This window comes from Alosa pseudoharengus, unplaced genomic scaffold, assembly GCF_046254945.1.
Source record: "Alosa pseudoharengus isolate Yale_2024_CS ecotype anadromous, Long Island Sound unplaced genomic scaffold, YU_APseudo_1.1 YU_APseudo_1.1_scf_15, whole genome shotgun sequence".
Lineage (NCBI taxonomy): Eukaryota > Metazoa > Chordata > Actinopteri > Clupeiformes > Clupeidae > Alosa > Alosa pseudoharengus.
The window spans coordinates 15,647,181-15,669,497 of record NW_027468620.1 but is presented as its reverse complement, the minus strand read 5'-3'; the positions used below and the strand labels follow the sequence as shown (position 1 = coordinate 15,669,497).

The window sequence follows — 22,317 nt, the reverse complement described above, 5'->3', positions numbered from 1 at the left end:
TCCGCCAATCCTGACAGTACGATCCGACCAAGTATGGACCCAGCAGACTTCCCGATGGAGGAGCTGAGTCAGGTGGATTACACCCTCAGCAGACTCAACGCTGAGCTGGTGAAGTCCAACGACTTGGAGCGCCGGCAAGCCATTGTTACCTTGATGGAGAGGACTATTTCTTCAAAGCCCTGGCTGAAAGGGGTTCCAGGAATGGCTACCCTGGCCGACCAGCTGTCAGGTCTGGGTAAGAGCCTTCAGTCCCTCCTTAGTCCCTCCAGTAACCCAGTATTTGAGGCTGCTAGTCTCCCGACTGACCCTGCCCCTCCAGCCCATTGCCAGGGGCTTAGGGTGGGCGTGCTGCGCCTTCAGCCGGTCGCTTCAGGCCCAGAACCCCAGCCTGAGGAATTCCAGTTCCCCCCTGAACTCATCCAGGTCCGTAAGGCTTCCTCCAGGAGGAGACGGGCCAAGCGTCGGCCAACCCGGGCATCCGACACCATGCCTCCTGTGCCCAGCCCAGAGGCGCCCGCTCCTGTGCCCAGCCCAGAGGCGCCCGCTCCTGTGCCCAGCCCAGAGGCGCCCGCTCCTGTGCCCAGCCCAGAGGCGCCCGCTCCTGTGCCCGCAGCCGAGTCCGCTCCTGTGCCCGCAGCCGAGTCTCCCGAGGCCACGCCTGCAGCCACGTCTCCCGAGGCCACGCCTGCAGCCACGTCTCCCGAGGCCACGCCTGCAGCCACGTCTCCCGAGGCCACGCCTGCAGCCACGTCTCCCGAGGCCACGCCTGCAGCCCAGTCGCCCGACGCCACGCCTGCAGCCCAGTCGCCCGACGCCACGCCTGCAGCCCAGTCGCCCGACGCCACGCCTGCAGCCCAGTCGCCCGACGCCACGCCTGCAGCCACGCCTGCAGCCCAGTCGCCCGACGCCACGCCTGCAGCCGCGTCTCCCGACGCCACGCCTGCAGCCCAGTCGTCCGACGCCACGCCTGCAGCCGCGTCTCCCGACGCCACGCCGGCAGCCGCGTCCCCCGACGCCATGCCGGCAACCCAGCCTCTGCCTGTCTGTCCAGCCCCGCTTCTGCCCGAGCCGGACCCGCCTCCCTCTGACTTTCCGGCCCCGCCTCTGCCCGAGTCGGTTCCGCCTCCCTCTGACTCTCCGGCCCCGCCTCTGCCCGAGCCGGTCCCGCCTCTTCCCGAGCCCTTCTCTGTCCCTGTCCCCATCGCTGTGCCTGTCTTTGTGCCCGTCACCATCCCCGTCACCGTCACCGTCCCAGTCACCGTCCCAGTCACCGTCCCAGTCACCGTCCCAGTCACCGTCCCTGTCTCGGTTCCCGTCTCTGTTCCCGTCACCGTGCCCGTCTCTGTCTCTGTCTCTGTCTGTGTCTGTCCCAGTCACCATCCTAGTCACCATTCCAGTCACCGTCCCTGTTACTGTCCCAGTCACCATCCCAGTCACTGTTCCTGTCACTGTCTTTGTTCCTGTCCCGTCTCCTGCCCCTGAGTCTGTCCTGCCTGAGTCTGTCCTGCCTGAGTCTGTCCTGCCTGAGTCTGTCCTGCCTGAGTCTGTCCTGCCTGAGTCTGTGTCTGTCCTGCCTGAGTCTGTGTCTGTCCCGTCTGCTTGTTCCCTGCCCAAGCCCTCCGAGTCTGCCCCTGCCCCGTCCGAGTCTGCCCCTGCCCCGTCCGAGTCTGCCCCGTGTTTACGGTCTGTCGGACCAGTCCCTCCGTCCAGGCCCCCTCCGCCCGCCCTGGTTGGACTTTTCTGGGGACGCCGGGAGGCGTCCGTTGAGGGGGGGGTACTGTCAGGATCTGGCCCGGACTGATACGTTTGTGCCACTCTGGTGGCCATTTTGTGTCCTGTGTTTGTTTTTGCCTGTTTCCCTTGTGCTTTGTGTTACCTGCCTGTCACCTGTCTTTGTCTCCGCCCCATCTCCTTATTTGGTCATGCTTCCTGTCTCGTTTGTTTTCCCTCCATTTCTGCCTCCTCACCTGTTCCCTGTTATTGTCTCGTTGGTTTCGTCCAGTCCTCTGTCTTTCTGTTAATTGGTATGTGTATTTGTACCCTCCTGTTTCTTTGTTCCCTGTCGGATCGTCTCTCTGTTTGTCTTGTCAAAGCCCATACAGTATGTTTATATGTAAGTAAGTCTAATTGTTAAGTTCGTGCTAAAATAAACCCTGTTTTTGTCTGTAATTCTGCCTATTGGAGTCTTGCGCTTGGGTCCTATCCGCCAATCCTGACACCGAAGATTAAAAATCAATTAATATTTACCTCACATTGTAGATCTTGCATGCCGCTCGTAATGTCTTCAGAGCAAGCAATTGTGTGGAAAGCCAGTTGATTCCTCCTTCCCGCTTAGACTCAGGTTAGGTGCACGAGCTACCGGCGTGGTCACGTCACGTAGTTCTTACCATCCAACATGACAAAATTATGTGAATTTGACATTCTCAAGGAATAGCTTAGGCTCACATGATTTTTTTTAATTTCAGAAGGACCACTAATAAATCATGTGAGGTTCTTTCAATAAATTCATGCAATTTCAACAAACCCAAAGAGACCTTTTTTTCAGTGAGGGTAACAAATAATCAAATAAAAAACAAACAGTGAAAAGAGGCATCATTTTAGATAGCAGGTGTTTTTTGCAGATTTCTGGAAGTCTCTTGAATGAAGTATAAATCAGTTCAAAAAGAGATCAACACAATCACACCCTTAGATCCACATCTATCATCATCCTCTCTCTGAACTATGTAAGTTCTATAGTTCGGCAAGATTAATATGTTTAGCATGTGTAAAAGTTTCAGTTCCTAGCAATAATGGCTTTTCTGAGACGAGCCCAGAACCGGATATTGCTTAGAACGTTTCACTTCCACTTGAGGTAGGTGTTATTTTTCAGATACTTATGAAGTCCAAACAGTCTCCTTATTTTCTTATCTTCCACATCTTCCAAGATGATGATGATGATGCTGGCATTTCGCCTGAAGACAAGCCAGGATTGTGCCAGTTCAAACTCAAACTGACACCAGGAGCTGTCTAGGAAGTGCTGAGACACCACCACAATGACTTTCCGGCTACCCATGATGCCTTCATCCACTATATTGGAGGTAATCGACTTTCCTGCTTGGAAATCTCGCTCATGCAGGCAAAGCTGAATTGGAGGATGTCCTTTCTCAAGGTTTTCCACAAGCTCATCCAACACCCAGGTTTCATCCTTGCTTGAGTAGATCACAAAGGCATCATAGGAGCATTCTTTTTGTTTAGACATTCTGTAGCCTCTTAGCAATATGAAGCAGTAATGTATATAGAACTGGTACTTATACAGCAATGCAGACAATAGGAGTACAATTACAGCAGCTAATATGGACACGGTTATTATCACTCTCTTTATGTGAACACAGTGTGTGGGGTCAAAGTTAATCACTCTGGAGTTCATGGATGAGGCTTTGCATGACATTAGATGAGGATCTTTTAGAACTGACTGATGATTAATGATCCAGGAAATAAATTCAGTCTGAGTACAGGAACATTCTATGGGATTGAAGGACAAATCAAATACCGAAAGATCTGCAGGGAGATTCTGAAGAACGTTTGGAGAGATGCCGGCTATGTGGTTATTATCTGCATGCAAAGACTTTAGTTTCGATAAACTAGGACCTGTGAGAAAGTCCATTGTGGTCAGTTTGTTCCCACTAAGAATCAAATGTTTTAAATGATGTAGATCCTGGAATGAAGTCTTGGGTATGTCTTCAATGGCACAATTTGTAATGTCCAGGAGCTCTAAAGCTGTGAGATTTAAAAATAATTGACCAAAAATGCCTTTTGCAAAGCTGTTGCCAGCAATTTTCAATTCTTTCAGACTGCTCAAACCATAAAAAATAACTATGCTTTTGAAGGTAATTTGTGAGTGGGAAAGGTCGAGAGTTTTTAAATTCTTAAGGTCTTGCATAACAGCTGATTCATTTTCAACTTCTACTTCTGTGCCATGAAGATCCAATATTTCTAGAGATGCTTGATTTGAAAGTCCAAGGAGGCTAATTTTAATCTTCGCATTCTCACTCTCAAGATTTAGATACCTGAGTTTAGGGACATCAAAAAATTCATCATCACAGCAATTCATTATCAAATTATTATTACTTAGATCAATGTAGTCTAGACTAGGCAAATTAGCAAAGCTTATAAATTCTGGTGGATGTATATTGTCATTGATGACCAGTTTCTTTAAATTGTGTTGATGAGACAGTAGAACATCTGGTAGTATGGCCATTTTACCTTTAACAATAACAATCTCTTTGAGGTTTGGAAAATAAAAATGTTCCTTGTTAATTATGCCAATGCGGTTCAGAACAATTTTTGTAGAATTACTCATGCAACCAAGGATACGACTGGGTAGATTGAAATAGAAGGACTGATGAAAATATATCTCCTCGAAGTTTATGAAACAAAGGTTTTCCAAAGAATCTGGATTTATTTGGATCCTTCCCGTCTCCAAGAAATGTCCTATTTTCAACTTCTTCACATTCAAACCACTAAGACCCCCAAGAGCTTCTCTTGTACTTGTGGATGAGGTTGTGTCAAATAAATTGATATCTCGGAGATAAAGGCCATTACATGCTCCAGTTTCTATGAAGGATATTGGGTTTCCGGACAATATTAAAGTTAAATTGCTACTCATCTGACGCAAAACAGAAGTGTGAACAGCTCTGATGACAGATATGTTGTTTGTATGAAGGTCCAGTAATGTGAAGTCCTTGAAACTAACAGCATACGTTGGAAGGGCCAAAGAAAATAATCTGTTTGTTCCAACTTTTAATTCCTTTAGGCTTGTTAAATTCTGTAAATTAAGACTGTACATGGAGAGCAGACCGATGTCGACTAGAACAAGCGTGTATATTTTTTCCAAAACATTAATGCTGTTTCTTCCAAAATATTTCACTGGATTTCCAGTGAGAATCAAAACAGACAAATTCCTCATATTAAAGAACGCCTCATTGTCAATGTGTTGGATGTGACATCTGTTCGAAAAAGAGACACAAAAACACAGGACAGTGTCACATAATCTTCACATTGTGTTTACAGTGTCAGTTCAAATAATCATATCTAAGAAATGAAGTAAAACAAAGAAGCCCTCCTTTTACCTTGTGAGATCAAGATGTTGTAAAAATGGCAATCTCGGGAACATGTGTCTCTGCAGTGTTGTGAGGTAATTAAAACTGAAGTCCAAATGTTGTGTGGAGGGAGGGATACTGGTTGGTATGTAGCTCAGGTTTCTCCTGAAGCATGAGTATTGGAGACTGGGGATGACCTGAAAACAAGAGAACATTTTTAAAGTCTACACATATGCTGTCACAGAATTAGGCATGTTATGCAAACATTACTATACCTCCAAGCATGCCTCCATATCCTCATTCATTTTGACTGCCCTTACAGTAGTAATAATCATCCACATGACTGGAAGTGTAATTCTGTGTACTCGTAGAGACGTCATTTTGATAAAAGCCTTCATTTGTTTGGACAATACATGACATAGGCTTTCCTGAAATAGCAATGAGGAACAAAAACCACGTGCCACTGATTGTGTGACTTCTCAGACATGAGAACAAAGGAACTATGACTCTTGTAACTGTCAGTGAAATGTAAATATACGCTTTTTAACTGTTACACTGTCACTAGTCTGCGTAATCTTATTTTACCTCATTTCTAAATGTTCAGTTTGGGAAAACTAAAAAAAAAAAAACATGTCTCATGTTATATGTATGTTGCAGATTCTTGCAGATTCCACTCACGACAGGCCTGTCTGCAGTCCAGCCACGCTTCTGTGGCAGCTCGGCTATCCTTTGCGTTCCCCCAACGACATCCTCTCGACTGCAACTGGAGGCTTAAAAGTCCAAGCATACACCCCGTGCACCAATCACCAACCCGTTTATCTCCCGCTACACACCTGAACCCACTTTGTAAATAAAGTGCATCCAGACTTAGTCCCCGTGTAAACCCAGGTTTCCCTGTTTTGGTTCCCTCCCCCATTTTTCCCTTACTTATTCTACCCCGTGACACCAGCAGGGCTTTGTGCGATACCTTTGCCCACATTTGTAGCCTGCATTGGTACCCTGATCTGTGCTTTCAACTTAACGCACGTGACTGGTGCTCAGTGTGTGTCACGTCTTGTCTCAGTCTCTAATGATTGAAATTAATGAAATTAGTCTCTAATTTCCCTCACGGGATCAAAAGAGTATATATACTTAATGTCAAGTGTGCTCAATATGGGCTACTGGAGCCTGTCAATTCACACTGACTGGTCTGTGTTGTCAGCCTCACGCCAGCACCTGCATAGCATGTTGCTGCAGTTCTACGCCAGATGTGCCTTACACATTGGTTAATTAAGCAATATAGCATGAGTGAGAGTGGGATTGGTAATGGAGGCCGAACAACACCCATGGGAATATCCATTACCAAGCCCACTCACACATGCTATATTGCAAGGAAACAAGCGGTTCCGTTTAAAAAGAAGCCGACTTTTGTTGTCGAATTGTATCGCGGTCGCGGAATGATTTATTATTAGCTGTGCAAAGTCATCTCTCGGCCAAGAAACAAATAAATAGTTCCATAGAACCCAATTGTTGTATAAAGCCTATTATTTAAAATCAGAACTCTTCTCAACCGAAACACAGAGACCCTGTCTAAAGAATGGGAGCGTGAGAAAAGAGGAAGTAGAAACGCCTGAGAATATGACTGGGCAGGACAGGCAGGGACAGGGATTGCAGATGACCTTGTGAAACTTGCCAGATTTCTTCTTCGTGTGAGTTTTGGAACATGTAGAGATATCCAGCAAGAGAGAAGAAATACTCTTTTCTGATTGGCTGGTGGGTGGCTATTAATTCTGAATAACGAATATCTACCTATGAAGTAGAGAAAAAGTTTAATCATCATTCCATATCAATGCTTATGAATGGTAACGACAGTATAACAACCATAGTAGGACAACGGTTGAGCCTGGAAGCAGGCTTCACAACTCTTCCACCGCTATCACTGTTAGGGCCAAAGAAAGTTGTACAACAAAAGTCAACTTCTTTTTAAACGAAACCGCTTGTTTCCTTGCGGAAGCGGTTCTCGGCGGAGGCCTCGGCCTCGTACATTAACTTTGTATAATGGAACACCTGATGTGCTGTACCGGTCTTTTCTCTCACTCCCAGTATGCACCAGAGAAACACAGAGGAAGTAAGGCCTACAATGTCACAAGGACCGTGTAGTCACTGTCCTCAAAAAGCACCCCCAATTTAGAGGTGTAGAAATGCCTATTAAGGTTAAGGTTCACCAACCTTAACTATGCCTACTCAATAATCACGATCTTCAACTCCCCCTGCCACAATTCTAGCCTACATTCCAGTGATTTTAGTTGTGTCCAGTTTTCATGGAACCACATGAGCCCTCTCCTGTAAATGCCTTAAATATGCACTTGAGCCTTTCACCCCAGAAATCAATGGGAAACAATTGATTGTTTTTCATTTTAGAGGTGAATGTATGAGACTGTTACCTGAACCTTTGTGGGATCTCTCAACTGGGCTCCCTAAGATAGATTGATGATTGGCATTGAATGCATCAGGACAGAGATAGGCTATCATAGCAGAGGAAATGTGTGTAACAGACCTTACAGAACAAAAATGGTCAATGAAGTGATTAGTGTGTGTGTGTGTGTGTTTCAGTGTGTAGTGAGCCTTTATGTTTGGGTTCCGGAAACTAGTGTTACCCTGGGTTTTTTTTTTTTTTTTTTGGGGGGGGGGGTAAAAAGAGGCTTTTTATATCTTATATTGTTAAAACATATATTACACTTGTATTATATTTATATTATATTTCATATCTAACAATGCTGGAAAATACAGGGTGTGTTTGAGTCCCCCCCTCTCTCTTTCTCTCTCTCTCTGTGTGTGTGTGTTTGTTTCAAGGTGTGGTGGGTCTGCATGTTTGGAGGTGAAAACAGGAACTGACAGAAAGTATGGGAAACTAGAGAGCATAGGGGAAAGAGAGCGCTCTAGTTCATAAGAGTAATTTCACAGCCAGCCTGTCCTCTCCAGCATGCTAATATTCTCCTCTTTGGACTGCAAGTCTCTCCTCAGCACACCCTCATTCTCATACACACACACACACAGAGACATACACACACACACGCACGCACACACACACACACACACACAGACATACACACGCGCACGCACGCACACACACACACACAGACATACACCATACACGCACGCACATACACACACACACGCACACACACTACTCCATTCACACATACTTTTGTTTCAACTGTATTACCTTGGTGAATTAGAGGAGAATCATAGACTATTGAGCTTTGCAGTGAGAAAGACACAGGATGCCGAACTGACAGAGAAGGACATCTTTGAGTTTAAAACCATGTAGATTCCGACGACAATTCTGACTTTCTAATAACAAGATCCTTTTAGCTGGTTCAAGTTATGCTGACTTCGGAATGGCTACGGAAATATTTAGAACTTTCACTAATCTGCCTCTGAAAATGGAATGGTTTCAAAACAGGTGGCATTTATGCCTACAGACAACAGATCAACTAGGCCAGTGCTCATTCACCTCAATTCTGGGACCATCCTGAGATAGAGCTCTGCTGAGAGTTCTGTCTTGGTACAACGCTGCCCTCTTGCGGTCAGAAAATAATAACACTGTACACTACACAGCTTTTTAATAGCATTTTCAAACTGTTAGTTAGGCAGATTAAACATGGAACAAGACGAAAGGTTTCCCAGTAAACTGTAGGTGTAGGCTCTGTTCCTTACTCCACTGGAAAAAAGTTTGCCACCTCCACAATTATGACAAATCTTTGCTTGAAGTTAAACATTTGCTAAGGGCAGTTGTACAGTTTATTCTATTATTACAATACTTTAATGCACCAAACCATTTTTGGCAGCATATTAAATAGTGCTTTTAATATAGTATTTAGAGGTTTATAATTCAACACTAATCACAGTACAATGCTGACATACAAACTGAATTACATTGAGGCAACAGGGTGAAATAAGATGACATCATGTTAAAATTTTTATGCTTGACCGACAAAAGTAATAGTTCCCAAATCTGAAAAGTTCTGAGGTGGCACAGGGTTTTTGTTCCTTACTGGTTTTCAGGAAAGCTGACATGCCTTTTCAACAGTGGTGTAGCTCTGTGTAGTGGTATAGTCAATCAAAGTATAATATATATATATATATATATATACAGCGGGGAAAATAAGTATTGAACACGTCAATGTCAAATTGATATAATCTGGGTTAGTACATACTGGTGGGCTATAAAAAGTTTTTTTTTTACCGTGTCACACAAGAAACATTTCATGATGGGTAAAAGCAAAGAGCTCTCCCAAGACCTTTGCAACCTTATTGTTGCAAAACATATCAATGGAACTGGTTACAGATGCACATCAAAACTTCAGAAGCATCCAGCAAGCAGTATTGGAGCCATTATCTGCAAGTGGAAGGAACATTACTGCATCATCAACTGGCCATGCACAGGATCTCCTTGCAAGATTTCTGACCAGGAAGTCAGAAGGATAGTCAGAAGAGTAGCCCAAGAGCCAAGGACCACTCAGAGAAAGCTCCAGAAAGACTTGGTACAATTGTTACAGAGAAAATCATAGGTAATGTACTCCACCGCCATGGCTTCTATGCACGCTCATCCCGCATGACTCTATTGCTGAAGAAAAACATGTCAAAGCTTGTTGAAAGTTTGCTACACAACATTTGGACAATCCTATGAAATACTGAGAGAATGTATTCTGGTCAGGCGAGAGCAAAATTGAACTTTTTCGGATGTCATACTACACACCATATTTGGAGGAGAAATGGCACTGTGCATCACCCTAAAAATACCCTACCACCAGTGAGGTTTGGAGGTGGTGGCATCATGGTGTGGGCTGTTTATCATCTTATGGTACTGGCAGACTTCATACAGTTGAAGGAATGATGAATAGAGTCATTTTGTTCCGGGAGAATCTTGCCATCCACCAGGACAATGAGGATGAGACATGGCTAGACCTTCCAGCGGGACAATGATCCAAACCATTCAGCAAAGAAAACTCTCAATTGGTTTCAGAGAAAGGAAATCAAGGCCCTGACTTTAATCCAATTGAACAGTTTTGGAAGTTGACTAAAGATCAGGATTCACAAGAGGAACCCCTGGAATATTCAATATTAAAGGACTATCAGTTTAAAAGAATGGGCCAAAATCACACCAGAATACTGTAACTGATTTGTTTCGTCATACAGGAAATGCCTTGAAGCTGTCATTACGAATAAAGGATTTTCCCCAAAGTATTTAAGAAATTTCAGCAGCCGTGTTCAATACTTTTTTCCTGTGTCATTCCACTTTATTACACATAACTCTACCTACGGACTTTAATGTTTGGATTTGTTTATATGGGTGGATTATCTTAGTTAATCCTAATGTCTGGTGAAAATTTCATGCAAATAGCCTCATTGGAAGTATACTTACTGAAAAAAATGTTGACGTGTTCAATACTTATTTTCCCCGCTGTATATATATATATATATATATATATATATATATATATATATATATATATATATATATATATATATCAGGCTTGTGCAAAATTCCAGAATTTAATTGAAAGTGCCTCTTAAATTCCAATTCAATTCTTTAATTTTACTTGCATTTCAATTGAGGTAGCAAACAGGAAGCAGAATTGCAATTCGAATTGTGCACAACCCTGATATACTGTATATATGGTAACACTTTATTTTAAGGGGTCCTTATTTCAGTGTATCTACATAATGAAGTACAGTGTAACAACCTACGTAACAATATGTAATATCACATACTTGTGGGACTCTTGACTTCTTGATACATGATGTCCAAATTTGGACTGATTGATATTGTAATGTAACAGCACCTCGTAAATAATTAATCTGCTTTCAATATCTAAAAATCCAACGTTAGTCAAACGTCCAAACATCCCGAGGGCTGTCCAGCTTATGAATGAGAACTGACTCACATGATTGTAATAGCCTCTATATGCACTTTTTTTGATTGAAGCACTAAGGAAGCACTTTAAGAACGTTTAAAACAAATTATAACTACTACTTTGTGATGAATGATGTTTTGTGGTGTGTATTGTGTGATTGTCCAGTGTGGCTGTGAAATATGTGTGCTGGTTAATCGTATAGTATGCGTGCTGGTTATGTTGTTGATTGTGTCCCTTGTCCCTTGAATCATTGAATAAGCTACTGTAATGCACCCTTTTAAATTGCCCCTTGGGGACAAATAAAGTGCTTTGAATTGAATTGAATTGAATTGAAAAAGCATGCACAGATCAACTTTGCCTTGGGCTACATGACATCTGACATATATTGACACATGTGCTTTGTTCTTCCTCCACTGGAAAAACAGTTTGCCACCTCCACAATTATCACAAATCTTAGCTTGAAGTTAAACATTTGCTAAGGGCAGTTGTACAGTTTATTCTATTATTACAATACAATGCACCAAACCACTTTTTGGCAGCATATTAAATAGTGCTTTTATAATTCAACACTAATCACAGTACAATACTGACATGCCATTACATGTCCCGAAACTGAATCACATTGAGGCAACAGGGTGAAATAAGATGACATCATGTTAAAATTTTTATGCTTGACCGACAAAAGTAATAGTTCCCAAATCTGAAAAGTTCTGAGGTGGCACAGGGTTTTTGTTCCTTACTGGAAAGCTGACATGCTTTTCAACAGTGGTGTAGCTCTGGTCAATCAAAGTATAATATATCAGGCTTGTGCAAAATTCCAGGGTAACGCTTTAAGATAATAACATGTGCTTATTAGGTATTAACAGTGCCTAATAAGCAGTTAACAATTCATTACTAACAGTTAGTTAACTGTTGTTATCCTTTAATAACATGAACTAACTGTTAACATGCAGCTTGTAAGTGTTAATAAGCAGCCTTTTAAGTTACTTACAAGCATATTTGTTAACAGTTGTAAGTGTTAACAAGCAGCTTGTTAATGCTTGTTAATAAAACAAAGAGGTGGATAACTAATACGCTTATAAGACCTTTCTTACCTATTTGTAGTAAATTTTGCAGCCCCCCAATTTAAAGCGAGGACCATGTAGCCTAAAGCTCCACAAGCTTGACCTTCTATCTCTATATCTTAGCTTGATTTAGCTGTGAGAAATGCCCCTTCAAAATTGCTGCAGCAAGCAGGAATCGAACCCTGGTCTCCTGCGTCATAGAGTGCCCTGTTACTGGCGCAGGCTGCAAAATTTACTACAAATAGGTAAGAAAGTTCTTATAAGCGTATTAGTTATCCACCTCTTTGTCTTATACACTATTAACAAGCATTAACAAGCTGCTTGTTAACACTTACAACTGTTAACACATATGCTTGTAATAACTTAAAAGGCTGCTTATTAACACTTACAGGCTGCATGTTAACAGTTAGTTCATGTTACAGATAACAACAGTTAACTAACTGTTAGTAATGAATTGTTAACTGCTTATTAGGCACTGTTAATACCTAATAAGCACATGCTATTCTAAAGCATTACCAATTCCAGAATTTAATTGAAACTGGCTCTTAAATTCCAATTCAATTCTTTAATTTTACTTGAGGTAGCAAACAGGAAACAGAATTGCATTTCGAATTGTGCACAACCCTGATATATATATGGTAACACTTTATTTTAAGGGGTCCTTATTCCAGTGTATCTACATAATGAAGTACAGTGTAACAACCTACGTAACAATATGTAATATCACATACTTATCGGACTCTTGACTTCTTGGCTCTTGATACATGATGTCCAACTTTGGAGTGATTGATAGTCTGATGTAACAGCACCTCATAAATAATTAATCTGCTTTCAATATCTAAAAATCAAACGTTGGTCAAAGCATGCACAGATCAACTTTGCCTTGGGCTACATGACATCTGAACATGCAAGCACAGGTTAATTAAGTATAAGTATAAGTATATATACTTTTTTGATCCCGTGAGGGAAATTTGGTCTCTGCATTTAACCCAATCGGTGAATTAGTGAAAGACAAACAGCACACAGTGAACACACAGTGAGGTGAAGCACACACTAATCCTGGCGCAGTGAGCTGCCTGCTACAATGGCGGCGCTCGGGGAGCAGTGAGGGGTTAGGTGCCTTGCTCAAGGGCACTTCAGCTGCGGCCCACTGGTCGGGGCTCGAACCCGCAACCCTCCGGTTACAAGTCCAGAGGGCTAACCAGTGGGCCACGGCTGAAGTGCCCTTGAGCAAGGCACCTAACCCCTCACTGCTCCCTGAGCGCCGCCATTGTAGCAGGCAGAGAATTCAGGTCACAAATGCCGAGTATTAAGAGTGTAAAGTATAAGGCACATTCTTCATCCAATGGATAAGTGAGAAGACTTCAGTGAATGAAACAACCCATAATATAGTAATATAATAATGAATAACATATTAATGCAAGCTACAACCATATTTATTCCAATAGAGAGAAATAAGGTGATGTTCAATTATTATGACCGGCACGCAGCAAAGCAGGATTTTTTTTCTTTTTTTTTCGCATGGCCAATTTTCTGTCAAGGATTCCCGGGACACTGAAAGACCGGGGTGCACGAAACTTGGTGGGCATGTAGCCCCATAAGGATAGCATGGAACCATTGTTTTTCTGTTGATCTGTAACCCCCCCGCTGGACTGGACATGGTCAAAACTGCACGAAATTGAAAGTGTAGGATCGTTTTTGACACTCTCTGAATGCATGCCAAGTTTCGTGGACTTTCGTTCATGGGGGGCCATACAATAAATTCATTTATGTGTACATTTAGTGACCGTACACCAACAGAGTTTTCTGTGAATATCTTGAGAACCGTAGGGCCTAGGATGACCAATTTTTTGCGTATGTTTGCCTCCAGGGGTCATGTTAACCCATTTCATTATTACTACTACTTATCGCAAAGAGTAGGTGGTTCCCTGATTTGCTTTATTTATGTACACATACATAAAGACACACACACATGCTCACACACATAACAACACACACACACACAAAGACACGTGAACACACACACACACTACACATGCACACACACATACATACATGTGACACACACGACACGCACAAACACGCACACGCACACAAACACATAAACACACACACACACATGCACCCATACAAACACACCTACATACACAAACACAAGCACACACACACACAAAACACACACAAAACACATATACACAAAAACAACCACACACTCTGCACACACTCAATTACAAGCCCACAAAAAAGGAACAAAGTAGGAAATTAACACAATTTGATACGTGTGACTTATTTTTGTGGAAAAAATGTGCTGGACTGGGCGGCGGTCATATTTTGTACCGCTCTGCGGTACATCTAGTTTTTTTAAAAACTGACTTTCAAGAGAGCTGTTGAAATGTGACTTCATTGGACAGGGGTGTTATTAGGGGGTGGACAGGGGGAACATGTCTCTTGATCAAGGCGATGAGGAGCAGGATAGCAGTGGACGACTCTCCTGTTGCTGTATCAGCAGATGAGAAGGGCCTCAGCGCGCCACTGACGTGACTGGCTAGGCTCATAGGTTGGTGAAGGTGAATGCTTAATCGTAGCCAGCTAGTTGAGCACAGTGAATCTATGCTTTTGTGAGAAAGCACGCCATTCATAAAAACAATTTTCAATAACAACACATTTCCCTGGCAGACCTTTACAAAATATGGCCCCTGTGTAAATCATCATAAATAGTACTAACACCAAAGAAGCCTGGCTCTCACTCAAGCACACCAGTGTGTTTGATTATGACAGTTTCAGAACTGTCTCTACACACTGTCGGCTAATGCACTAAGCTTGAAATCAGGTCGGATAGGCCTAAATATCCGTTTTTATATGTGCATGATTTTTGCTACTGTGTGGGCAGTCAAATTGAATGATATGAAGATATGAAAGCATGCTTAGCGCTTTTGGGTCTAGGATATTTTCAGTTTAATTTTACTATGTTTACTTTTAAACTTTTTTTTTCAATTTCATTAGCATCTAAACATGCTATATCTCGTTTTTTTCCTGGACATATCTGTGAAAGTATGATTTAATAATACTTGCATATTTATCGAGGATAAACTATTTTCGTCTCATGATAGTTTTCACGTTTTTGTATTCATGTATGCCAGTATAAAATATATTTTGTGTGAGATTTTCTGGAATCTGGCAATATAAGAATCATGTGCTAAATACATCACCTGTTTGGTATGTTATGACTATGAAAAAGTGTATATGATCCAATAATCATACTCTAAGTACATTTTAAAATCAAATTGAATAATACATGATCAATCAATCTATTGATACTGAACTATCAAACTACTTTAAACTGAGCAGAACATGTTGATCATTTCAAGCAAAGATATGTGAGCCTTTTCTAAATGGAATCAAAGATCATGTGACGTCAATCTTCCTTGATGTCAAACTTCCTTTAGTGCAGTAGAATGGGGAACAAACAACACTTGTCGAAACTTGTCTATGATCACAATTTCAAGCTGCTGTTTATTGGGAACTGTCTTCCGCTGTCACTCAAACTCTGTTTTAAATCTATTCATCCATGTAAATTCTTTCTAAAATAATTCTCATCTTTATTTACGTGTGTATTTGTGTGGTGTTGCACTATGACAGGACCTTCAGCAGAACTCCATCTCAGGGTGCTGCTAAATTATAGTATTTGCCATTGGTCAATTACCAAAAGGACTAAATGTGGCAATTTTAAAGTCAGCATAACTTGAGTAGATACGTACTGTTTATTATTCAAGTGAAGTAGTTGATACGTTTTTTTTTTTTTAAAAACAACTTCTGTTACAACAAAGATGGAATGCACATTTTTAAAGGCAATAGTTGACCTTTGTCTAATTAGAGTCATCATGTAATTGATCCTGCCATAATTCCAAACCTCATGCAAATAATTTTCATGCAAACAAGAAGTGTGATTTAAAAGACGAAAAAGGGCTTGAGTAGAACATCTCAACACTCAACAAAAAGAGATGATACTTGAGACAAGTAAACCTTCGGTATGTTTGTTGGGTATGGAGTTGAGTATAAAGTTGTTTGTTGGGTATGTTTGTTGGGTATGGAGTTGAGTATAAAGTTGTTTGTTGGGTATGGAGTTGAGTATAAAGTTGTTTTACATCCTCTTCAAGGTTTAAAATTAAATGAGTTATTTGGGTATTAAAAACATGCCGTTTCTGTTAGTTAGCAGAAGCATTCCTGTATTATGGACTGAAATGTGGAGTTTGGATTTGTGTCGTAGGTTATGCTTGTGTTTTTTTGCAGATTTCTGGAAGTCTCTTGAATGAAGTATAACTCAGTTAAAAAAGAGATCAACACAATCACACCCTTAGATCCACATCTATCATCGACCTCTCTCTTAACTATGTAAGGTCTATAGTTCGGCAAGATTAATATGACTCTAGCATGTGTAAAAGTTAGTACAAATTTCAGTTCTTACAAATAATGGCTTTTCTGAGACATGCCCAGAACCGGATATTGCTTAGAGCGTTTCCCTTCCACTTGAGGTAGGTGTTCTTTTTCAGATACTTATAAAGTCCAAACAGTCTCCTTATTTTCTTATCTTCAACGTCTTCCAGAATTATGATGATGATGCTGGCATTTCGCCTCAACACAAGCCAGGATTGTGCCAGTTCAAACTCAAACTGACACCAGGAGCTGTCTAGGAAGTGCTGAGACACCACCACAATGACTTTCCGGCTACCCATGATGCCTTCATCCACTATATTGGAGGTAATCGACTTTCCTACTTGGAAATCTCGCTCATGCAGGCAAAGCTGAATTGGAGGATGTCCTTTCTCAAGGTTTTCCACAAGCTCATCCAACACCCAGGCTTCATCCTTGCTTGAGTAGATCACAAAGGCATCATAAGAACATTCTTGTTGTCTAGACATTCTGTAGCCTCTTAGCAATATGAAGCAGTAAAGTATATAGAACTGGTACTTATACAGCAATGCAGACAATAGGAGTACAATTACAGCTGCTAATATGGACACGGTTATTATCACTCTCTTTATGTGAACACAGTGTGTGGGGTCAAAGTTAATCACTCTGGAGTTCATGGATGAGGCTTTGCATGACATTAGATGAGGATCTTTTAAAACTGACTGATGATTAATGATCCAGGAAATAAATTCAGTCTGAGTACAGGAACATTCTATGGGATTGAAGGACAAATCAAATACCGAAAGATCTGCAGGGAGATTCTGAAGTATGTTTGGAGAGATGCCGGCTATGTGGTTATTATCTGCATGCAAAGACTTTAGTTTAGGACCTGTGAGAAAGTCCATTGTGGTCAGTTTGTTCCCACTAAGAATCAAATGTTTTAAATGATGTAGATCTTGGAATGAAGTCAAGGGTATGTCTTCAATGGCACAATTTGTAATGTCCAGGAGCTCCAGAGCTGTGAGATTTAAAAATAATTGACCAAAAATGCCTTTTGCAAAGCTGTTCCCAGCAATTTTCAATTCTTTCAGACTGCTCAAACCATAAAAAATAACTATGCTTTTGAAGGTAATTTGTGAGTGGGAAAGGTCGAGAGTTTTTAAATTCTTAAGGTCTTGCATAACAGCTGATTCATTTTCAACTTCTACTTCTGTGCCATGAAGATCCAATATTTCTAGAGATGGTTGATTTGAAAGTCCACGGAGTCTTATTCTAATCTTCGCATTCTCACTCAGATTTAGATACCTGAGTTTAGGGACGTCAGTAAACTCATTATCACAGCAATTCATTATCAAATTATTATTACTTAAATCAATGTAGTCTAGACTAGGCAAATCAGCAAAGCTTATAAATTCTGGTGGATGTATATTGTCATTGATGACCAGTTTCTTTAAATTGTGTTGATGAGACAGTAGAACATCTGGTAGTCTGGCCATTTTGCCTTTAACAATAACAATCTCTTTGAGGTTTGGAAAATAAAAATGTTCCCTGTTAATTATGCCAACGCGGTTCAGAACAATTTTTGTACAATTACTCATGCAACCAAGGATACGACTGGGTAGATTGAAATAGAAGGACTGATAAAAATATATCTCCTCGAAGTTTATGAAACAAAGGTTTTCCAAAGAATCTGGATTTATTTGGATCCTTCCCGTCTCCAAGAAATGTCCTATTTTCAACTTCTTCACATTCAAACCACTAAGACCCCCAAGAGCTTCTCTTGTACTTGTGGATGAGGTTGTGTCAAATAAATTGATCTCTTGGAGATAAAGGCCATTACATGCTCCAGTTTCTATGAAGGATATTGGGTTTCCGGACAGTATTAAAGTTAAATTGCTACTCATCTGACGCAAAACAGAAGTGTGAACAGCTCTGATGACAGATATGTTGTTTGTATGAAGGTCCAGTAATGTGAAGTCCTTGAAACTAACAGCATACGTTGGAAGGGCCAAAGAAAATAATCTGTTTGTTCCAACTTTTAATTCCTTTAGGCTTGTTAAATTCTGTAAATTAAGACTGTCCATGGAGAGCAGACCGATGTCGACTAGAACAAGCGTGTATATTTTTTCCAAAACATTAATGCTGTTTCTTCCAAAATATTTCACTGGATTTCCAGTGAGAATCAAAACAGACAAATTCCTCATATTAAAGAACGCCTCATTGTCAATGTGTTGGATGTGACATCTGTTCGAAAAAGAGACACAAAAACACAGGACAGTGTCACATAATCTTCACATTGTGTTTACAGTGTCAGTTCAAATAATCATGTCTAAGAAATGAAGTAAAACAAAGAAGCCCTCCTTTTACCTTGTGAGATCAAGATGTTGTAGTAATGGTAATCTCGGGAACATGTGTCTCTGCAGTGTTGTGAGGTAATTAAAACTGAAGTCCAAATGTTGTGTGGAGGGAGGGATACTGGTTGGTATGTAGCTCAGGTTTCTCCTGAAGCATGAGTATTGGAGACTGGGGATGACCTGAAAACAAGAGAACATTTTTAAAGTCTACACATATGCTGTCACAGAATTAGGCATGTTATGCAAACATTACTATACCTCCAAGCATGCCTCCATATCCTCATTCATTTTGACTGCCCTTACAGTAGTAATAATCATCCACATGACTGGAAGTGTAATTCTGTGTACTCGTAGAGACGTCATTTTGATAAAAGCCTTCATTAGTTTGGACAATACATGACATAGGCTTTCCTGAAATAGCAATGAGGAACAAAAACCACGTGCCACTGATTGTGTGACTTCTCAGACATGAGAACAAAGGAACTATGACTCTTGTAACTGTCAGTGAAATGTAAATATACGCTTTTTAACTGTTACACTGTCACTAGTCTGACGTAATCTTATTTTACCTCATTTCTAAATGTTCAGTTTGGGAAAAAAAAAAAAAAAAAAACATGTCTCATGTTATATGTATGTTACAGAGCTCACTATTGTGTGCATGTATTACTATAATTTCATTCACTGAACTGAACAGCAAGCAGGGGGGGAACAAATCACATAATGTTCAGAAATTCTTTCTTACTATTGGGAGCTTTCTGTTACTCACTCTTTGTTTTGATGCTATTCCATATCATGTCAAGTCAATATAGGTTTATTTGTACAATAGAGACCATTTAAAACAACAGCTGTTGACCAAGGGTGCTCTATGAGCCAAACAGTGTAAGATTGCAGAACAGATTAAACAGGCATAAGACCGGCCCCAGCTGTGGCGCAACTGGCTGCGGCACCTGCACTGTATGCCGGCGACCCGGGTTCGATTCCCGTCCCTTGGTCCTTTCCGGATCCCACCCCTGCTCTCTCTCCCACTCACTTCCTGTCATTCTCCAGTGTTCTATCAATAAAGGCATAAAAAGGCCCAAAAAAATATACTTAAAAAAAGGCAGAAGACCAAGGGAAGGGATGAAAAAGCAACCCCCCAATGAATAAATATTAGTTCTGCTGCAGCCAAAATATCCATTCTGTTGATACAATTTCTAATTTCTGCCACATTACACATTGTGTGGAGTGTTACCCCTTTTCAACTTAAGAGGGCAGTGTTGCAATAGGACCCCCTCAGCAGAGATCCATCTCATTTCTGTTCTCATAACTGAGATGAATGACCACAGGCTTTATCTGTTGTTGTTTACCTATGGTTATGAAAACCACTAAATATCACAGAGCCATTCTGAGGTCAGCTTAAGTAGAACCAGCGAAGATCTTTTTCTGTATCAGAAGTCCAGAATTTTAGTTGAAATCTATGATTTTAATCTATGTCTTTACAATTGGTAAAATTGCTTTTCAAGATGGAGTGTTTAAAGGTGCTCTAAGCAATGTTGGGTCACGTCACTTTTGTTGACGTTCAAACAAAACAGAGCTAATTCGTTACTCCTTTATGGGGTTAGAATTGTCTTTAAAATATTTGTACGTACTCGAAAAGACATGCACAAATAGATGTGTATATATAAATACACAAATACAAATATACAAATGTGACATACAAATACAGAAAGTAATTTGTACAAATATATGTATATTTGTAAATATATTTTTGACGTTTGTAAATAAATATGTTTGTGTGTGGGAGGCATTGGATTCTGCATCTGTGGATCGCATTTGTGGATGATGTAATTTTGAGACATTCTTATCCCACAGCGTCCACAAACAAATACCCCCAAATTCGCGGGCGAATACACCCTCCCCTGGATAACAAGTAGATGGCAGTGTGAGAATTTGGGGGTATTTATCTTTTTAAGTATGTACAAATCTTTTAGAGACAATTCTACCTCTATACTCCCCCTCCCTCCCGTGCAATTGAACCTCTCCCCTTAAACGCGCATCTCATTGGAGATTGTTGTTTTTTATGGTTCAGGTTGGATCAAGTTGTTTTTGTTGCCTTTTTTGGAGCCTGGACTTTCCACAGAGACAGAATGTTTTAGCTTAGAAACCGTGCAACATTGCTTAGAGCACATTTAAGCAACTCTATTTGGAAAGGGAGTGGTTTGTTCTTCCATTAAGTCAAGTAATGTTTGATATCCTATTAGGGGTGTAACGGTAGCTTAGGTTCGGTTACTTTTTGGCAAGTCTGTAAGAACTGCTAGCCTAACATTCACTGACAATATTGCTGGTGTTCAACATATATAAACAGGATTAGTAATTTAAAAAATCCAGGTCAAAAACTTTTTTTCTAAAGAAAAAAACCCCATCATCAACATTATAATGGGTTATCATCTGGACACCTACATGTTCCAAAACTCTCACAAAGGAAAAACCTGCCAAGTTTCATATGGTCATCTGCAATCCCCGTCCCTGGCCGTCGAGTCATACCAGGCGGTGCTCTGATAGGCCTACTGTCTGATACTTCCACCTTTCTCATGCTCCCCCTTTGCTAAAGCTAAGACCATGTCTGTCTGTGTTTAGTGCAGTTCTGCTTTTCAATATTCAACAGCACCACAATGATTTGGCCAATATTTACAGATTTCACAACCTGATCAGTAAAGAAAAGAGTGTGAAGGTTGCACTAGCAGAGCAAAAGCAGCTGTATATAAAATGCTACAGAGTTGAAATGAGGACAAATTATTGGTGCGTGTCTTGCTGGCACATCTGTGACCAGGACATCAAGTGGTGTTTTGAAAGCCACGGTATCGATGGTAATGTTGGTATACCATGATGAAAGACGAACGAACCACATCCAACAGGACAATGCAAGAGGAAGCTGTCTGAAAGGAATATATGTGTGCTAAGACGGATTGTATTACAAAAAAAACCCATACCACTACAGCTGCCCAACTCACAGCAGAATAAAATGTGCATCTTGACTCTCCCGTTGCCACCAAAGTGAAGGTGCTTCTAACTGTGTTTTGTTTTTAACTGTGTCTTTAATAAGTTTTGTAAAGTCTCTGGCAACATGTAAGATAACCTTGCACAAGAAGCCAGTGTGTGTGCTAGCTGTCATGGCAGAGTGAGTGTTTCGATAGCACAGTGAATTTCTTTAAGTATATTTTTGTGACAGGAAGCAAGTATTATAAGTCTATAATATAAATGGCGTTTACAAACGGAAGTTCGGGAGGAGCATGACGGAATTTGCCACGCCTCCTTCAATCAGACAAGTTATTTATTCGCAGTCTGCCTCTATTTGGCGAAGTTGCAGCATCGGCGTCACTCCACTTGCACAAAGGAGAGCTACTCTGCGGACCATATCTTTGATTAGAGCAGAGTTGGATGTAGTATCGATTGCCCTCGTTTCGCAAGGAAAGCAGACCTGTGTCGCCTTCTCCAACAATCAGTTTATCTTTCCTCTCCTACTATAGCCGAT

The 22,317-nt window shown here is 41.1% G+C and overlaps 2 protein-coding genes across 2 annotated transcripts; both read right to left on the bottom strand.

The window, feature by feature from the left end:
* Positions 1-2,146: 2,146 nt before the first annotated feature.
* On the bottom strand, positions 2,147-5,463 carry LOC143124294 (toll-like receptor 4). Its single transcript, XM_076285721.1, has 3 exons — positions 5,354-5,463; positions 5,109-5,275; positions 2,147-4,985 (listed from the first exon to the last, which is right to left on the bottom strand). Exons 1-3 carry the CDS (start codon positions 5,456-5,458, stop codon positions 2,837-2,839), a joined length of 2,421 nt encoding a protein of 806 aa, XP_076141836.1. The 5' UTR covers positions 5,459-5,463; the 3' UTR covers positions 2,147-2,836.
* Positions 5,464-15,408: 9,945 nt separating this feature from the next.
* Positions 15,409-19,188, bottom strand: LOC143124292 (toll-like receptor 4). The gene is made up of 3 exons (XM_076285719.1): positions 19,065-19,188; positions 18,820-18,986; positions 15,409-18,696 (listed from the first exon to the last, which is right to left on the bottom strand). The coding sequence occupies exons 1-3, from the start codon at positions 19,185-19,187 to the stop codon at positions 16,497-16,499; spliced, it is 2,490 nt and encodes an 829-aa protein (XP_076141834.1). The 5' UTR covers position 19,188; the 3' UTR covers positions 15,409-16,496.
* Positions 19,189-22,317: the final 3,129 nt, after the last annotated feature.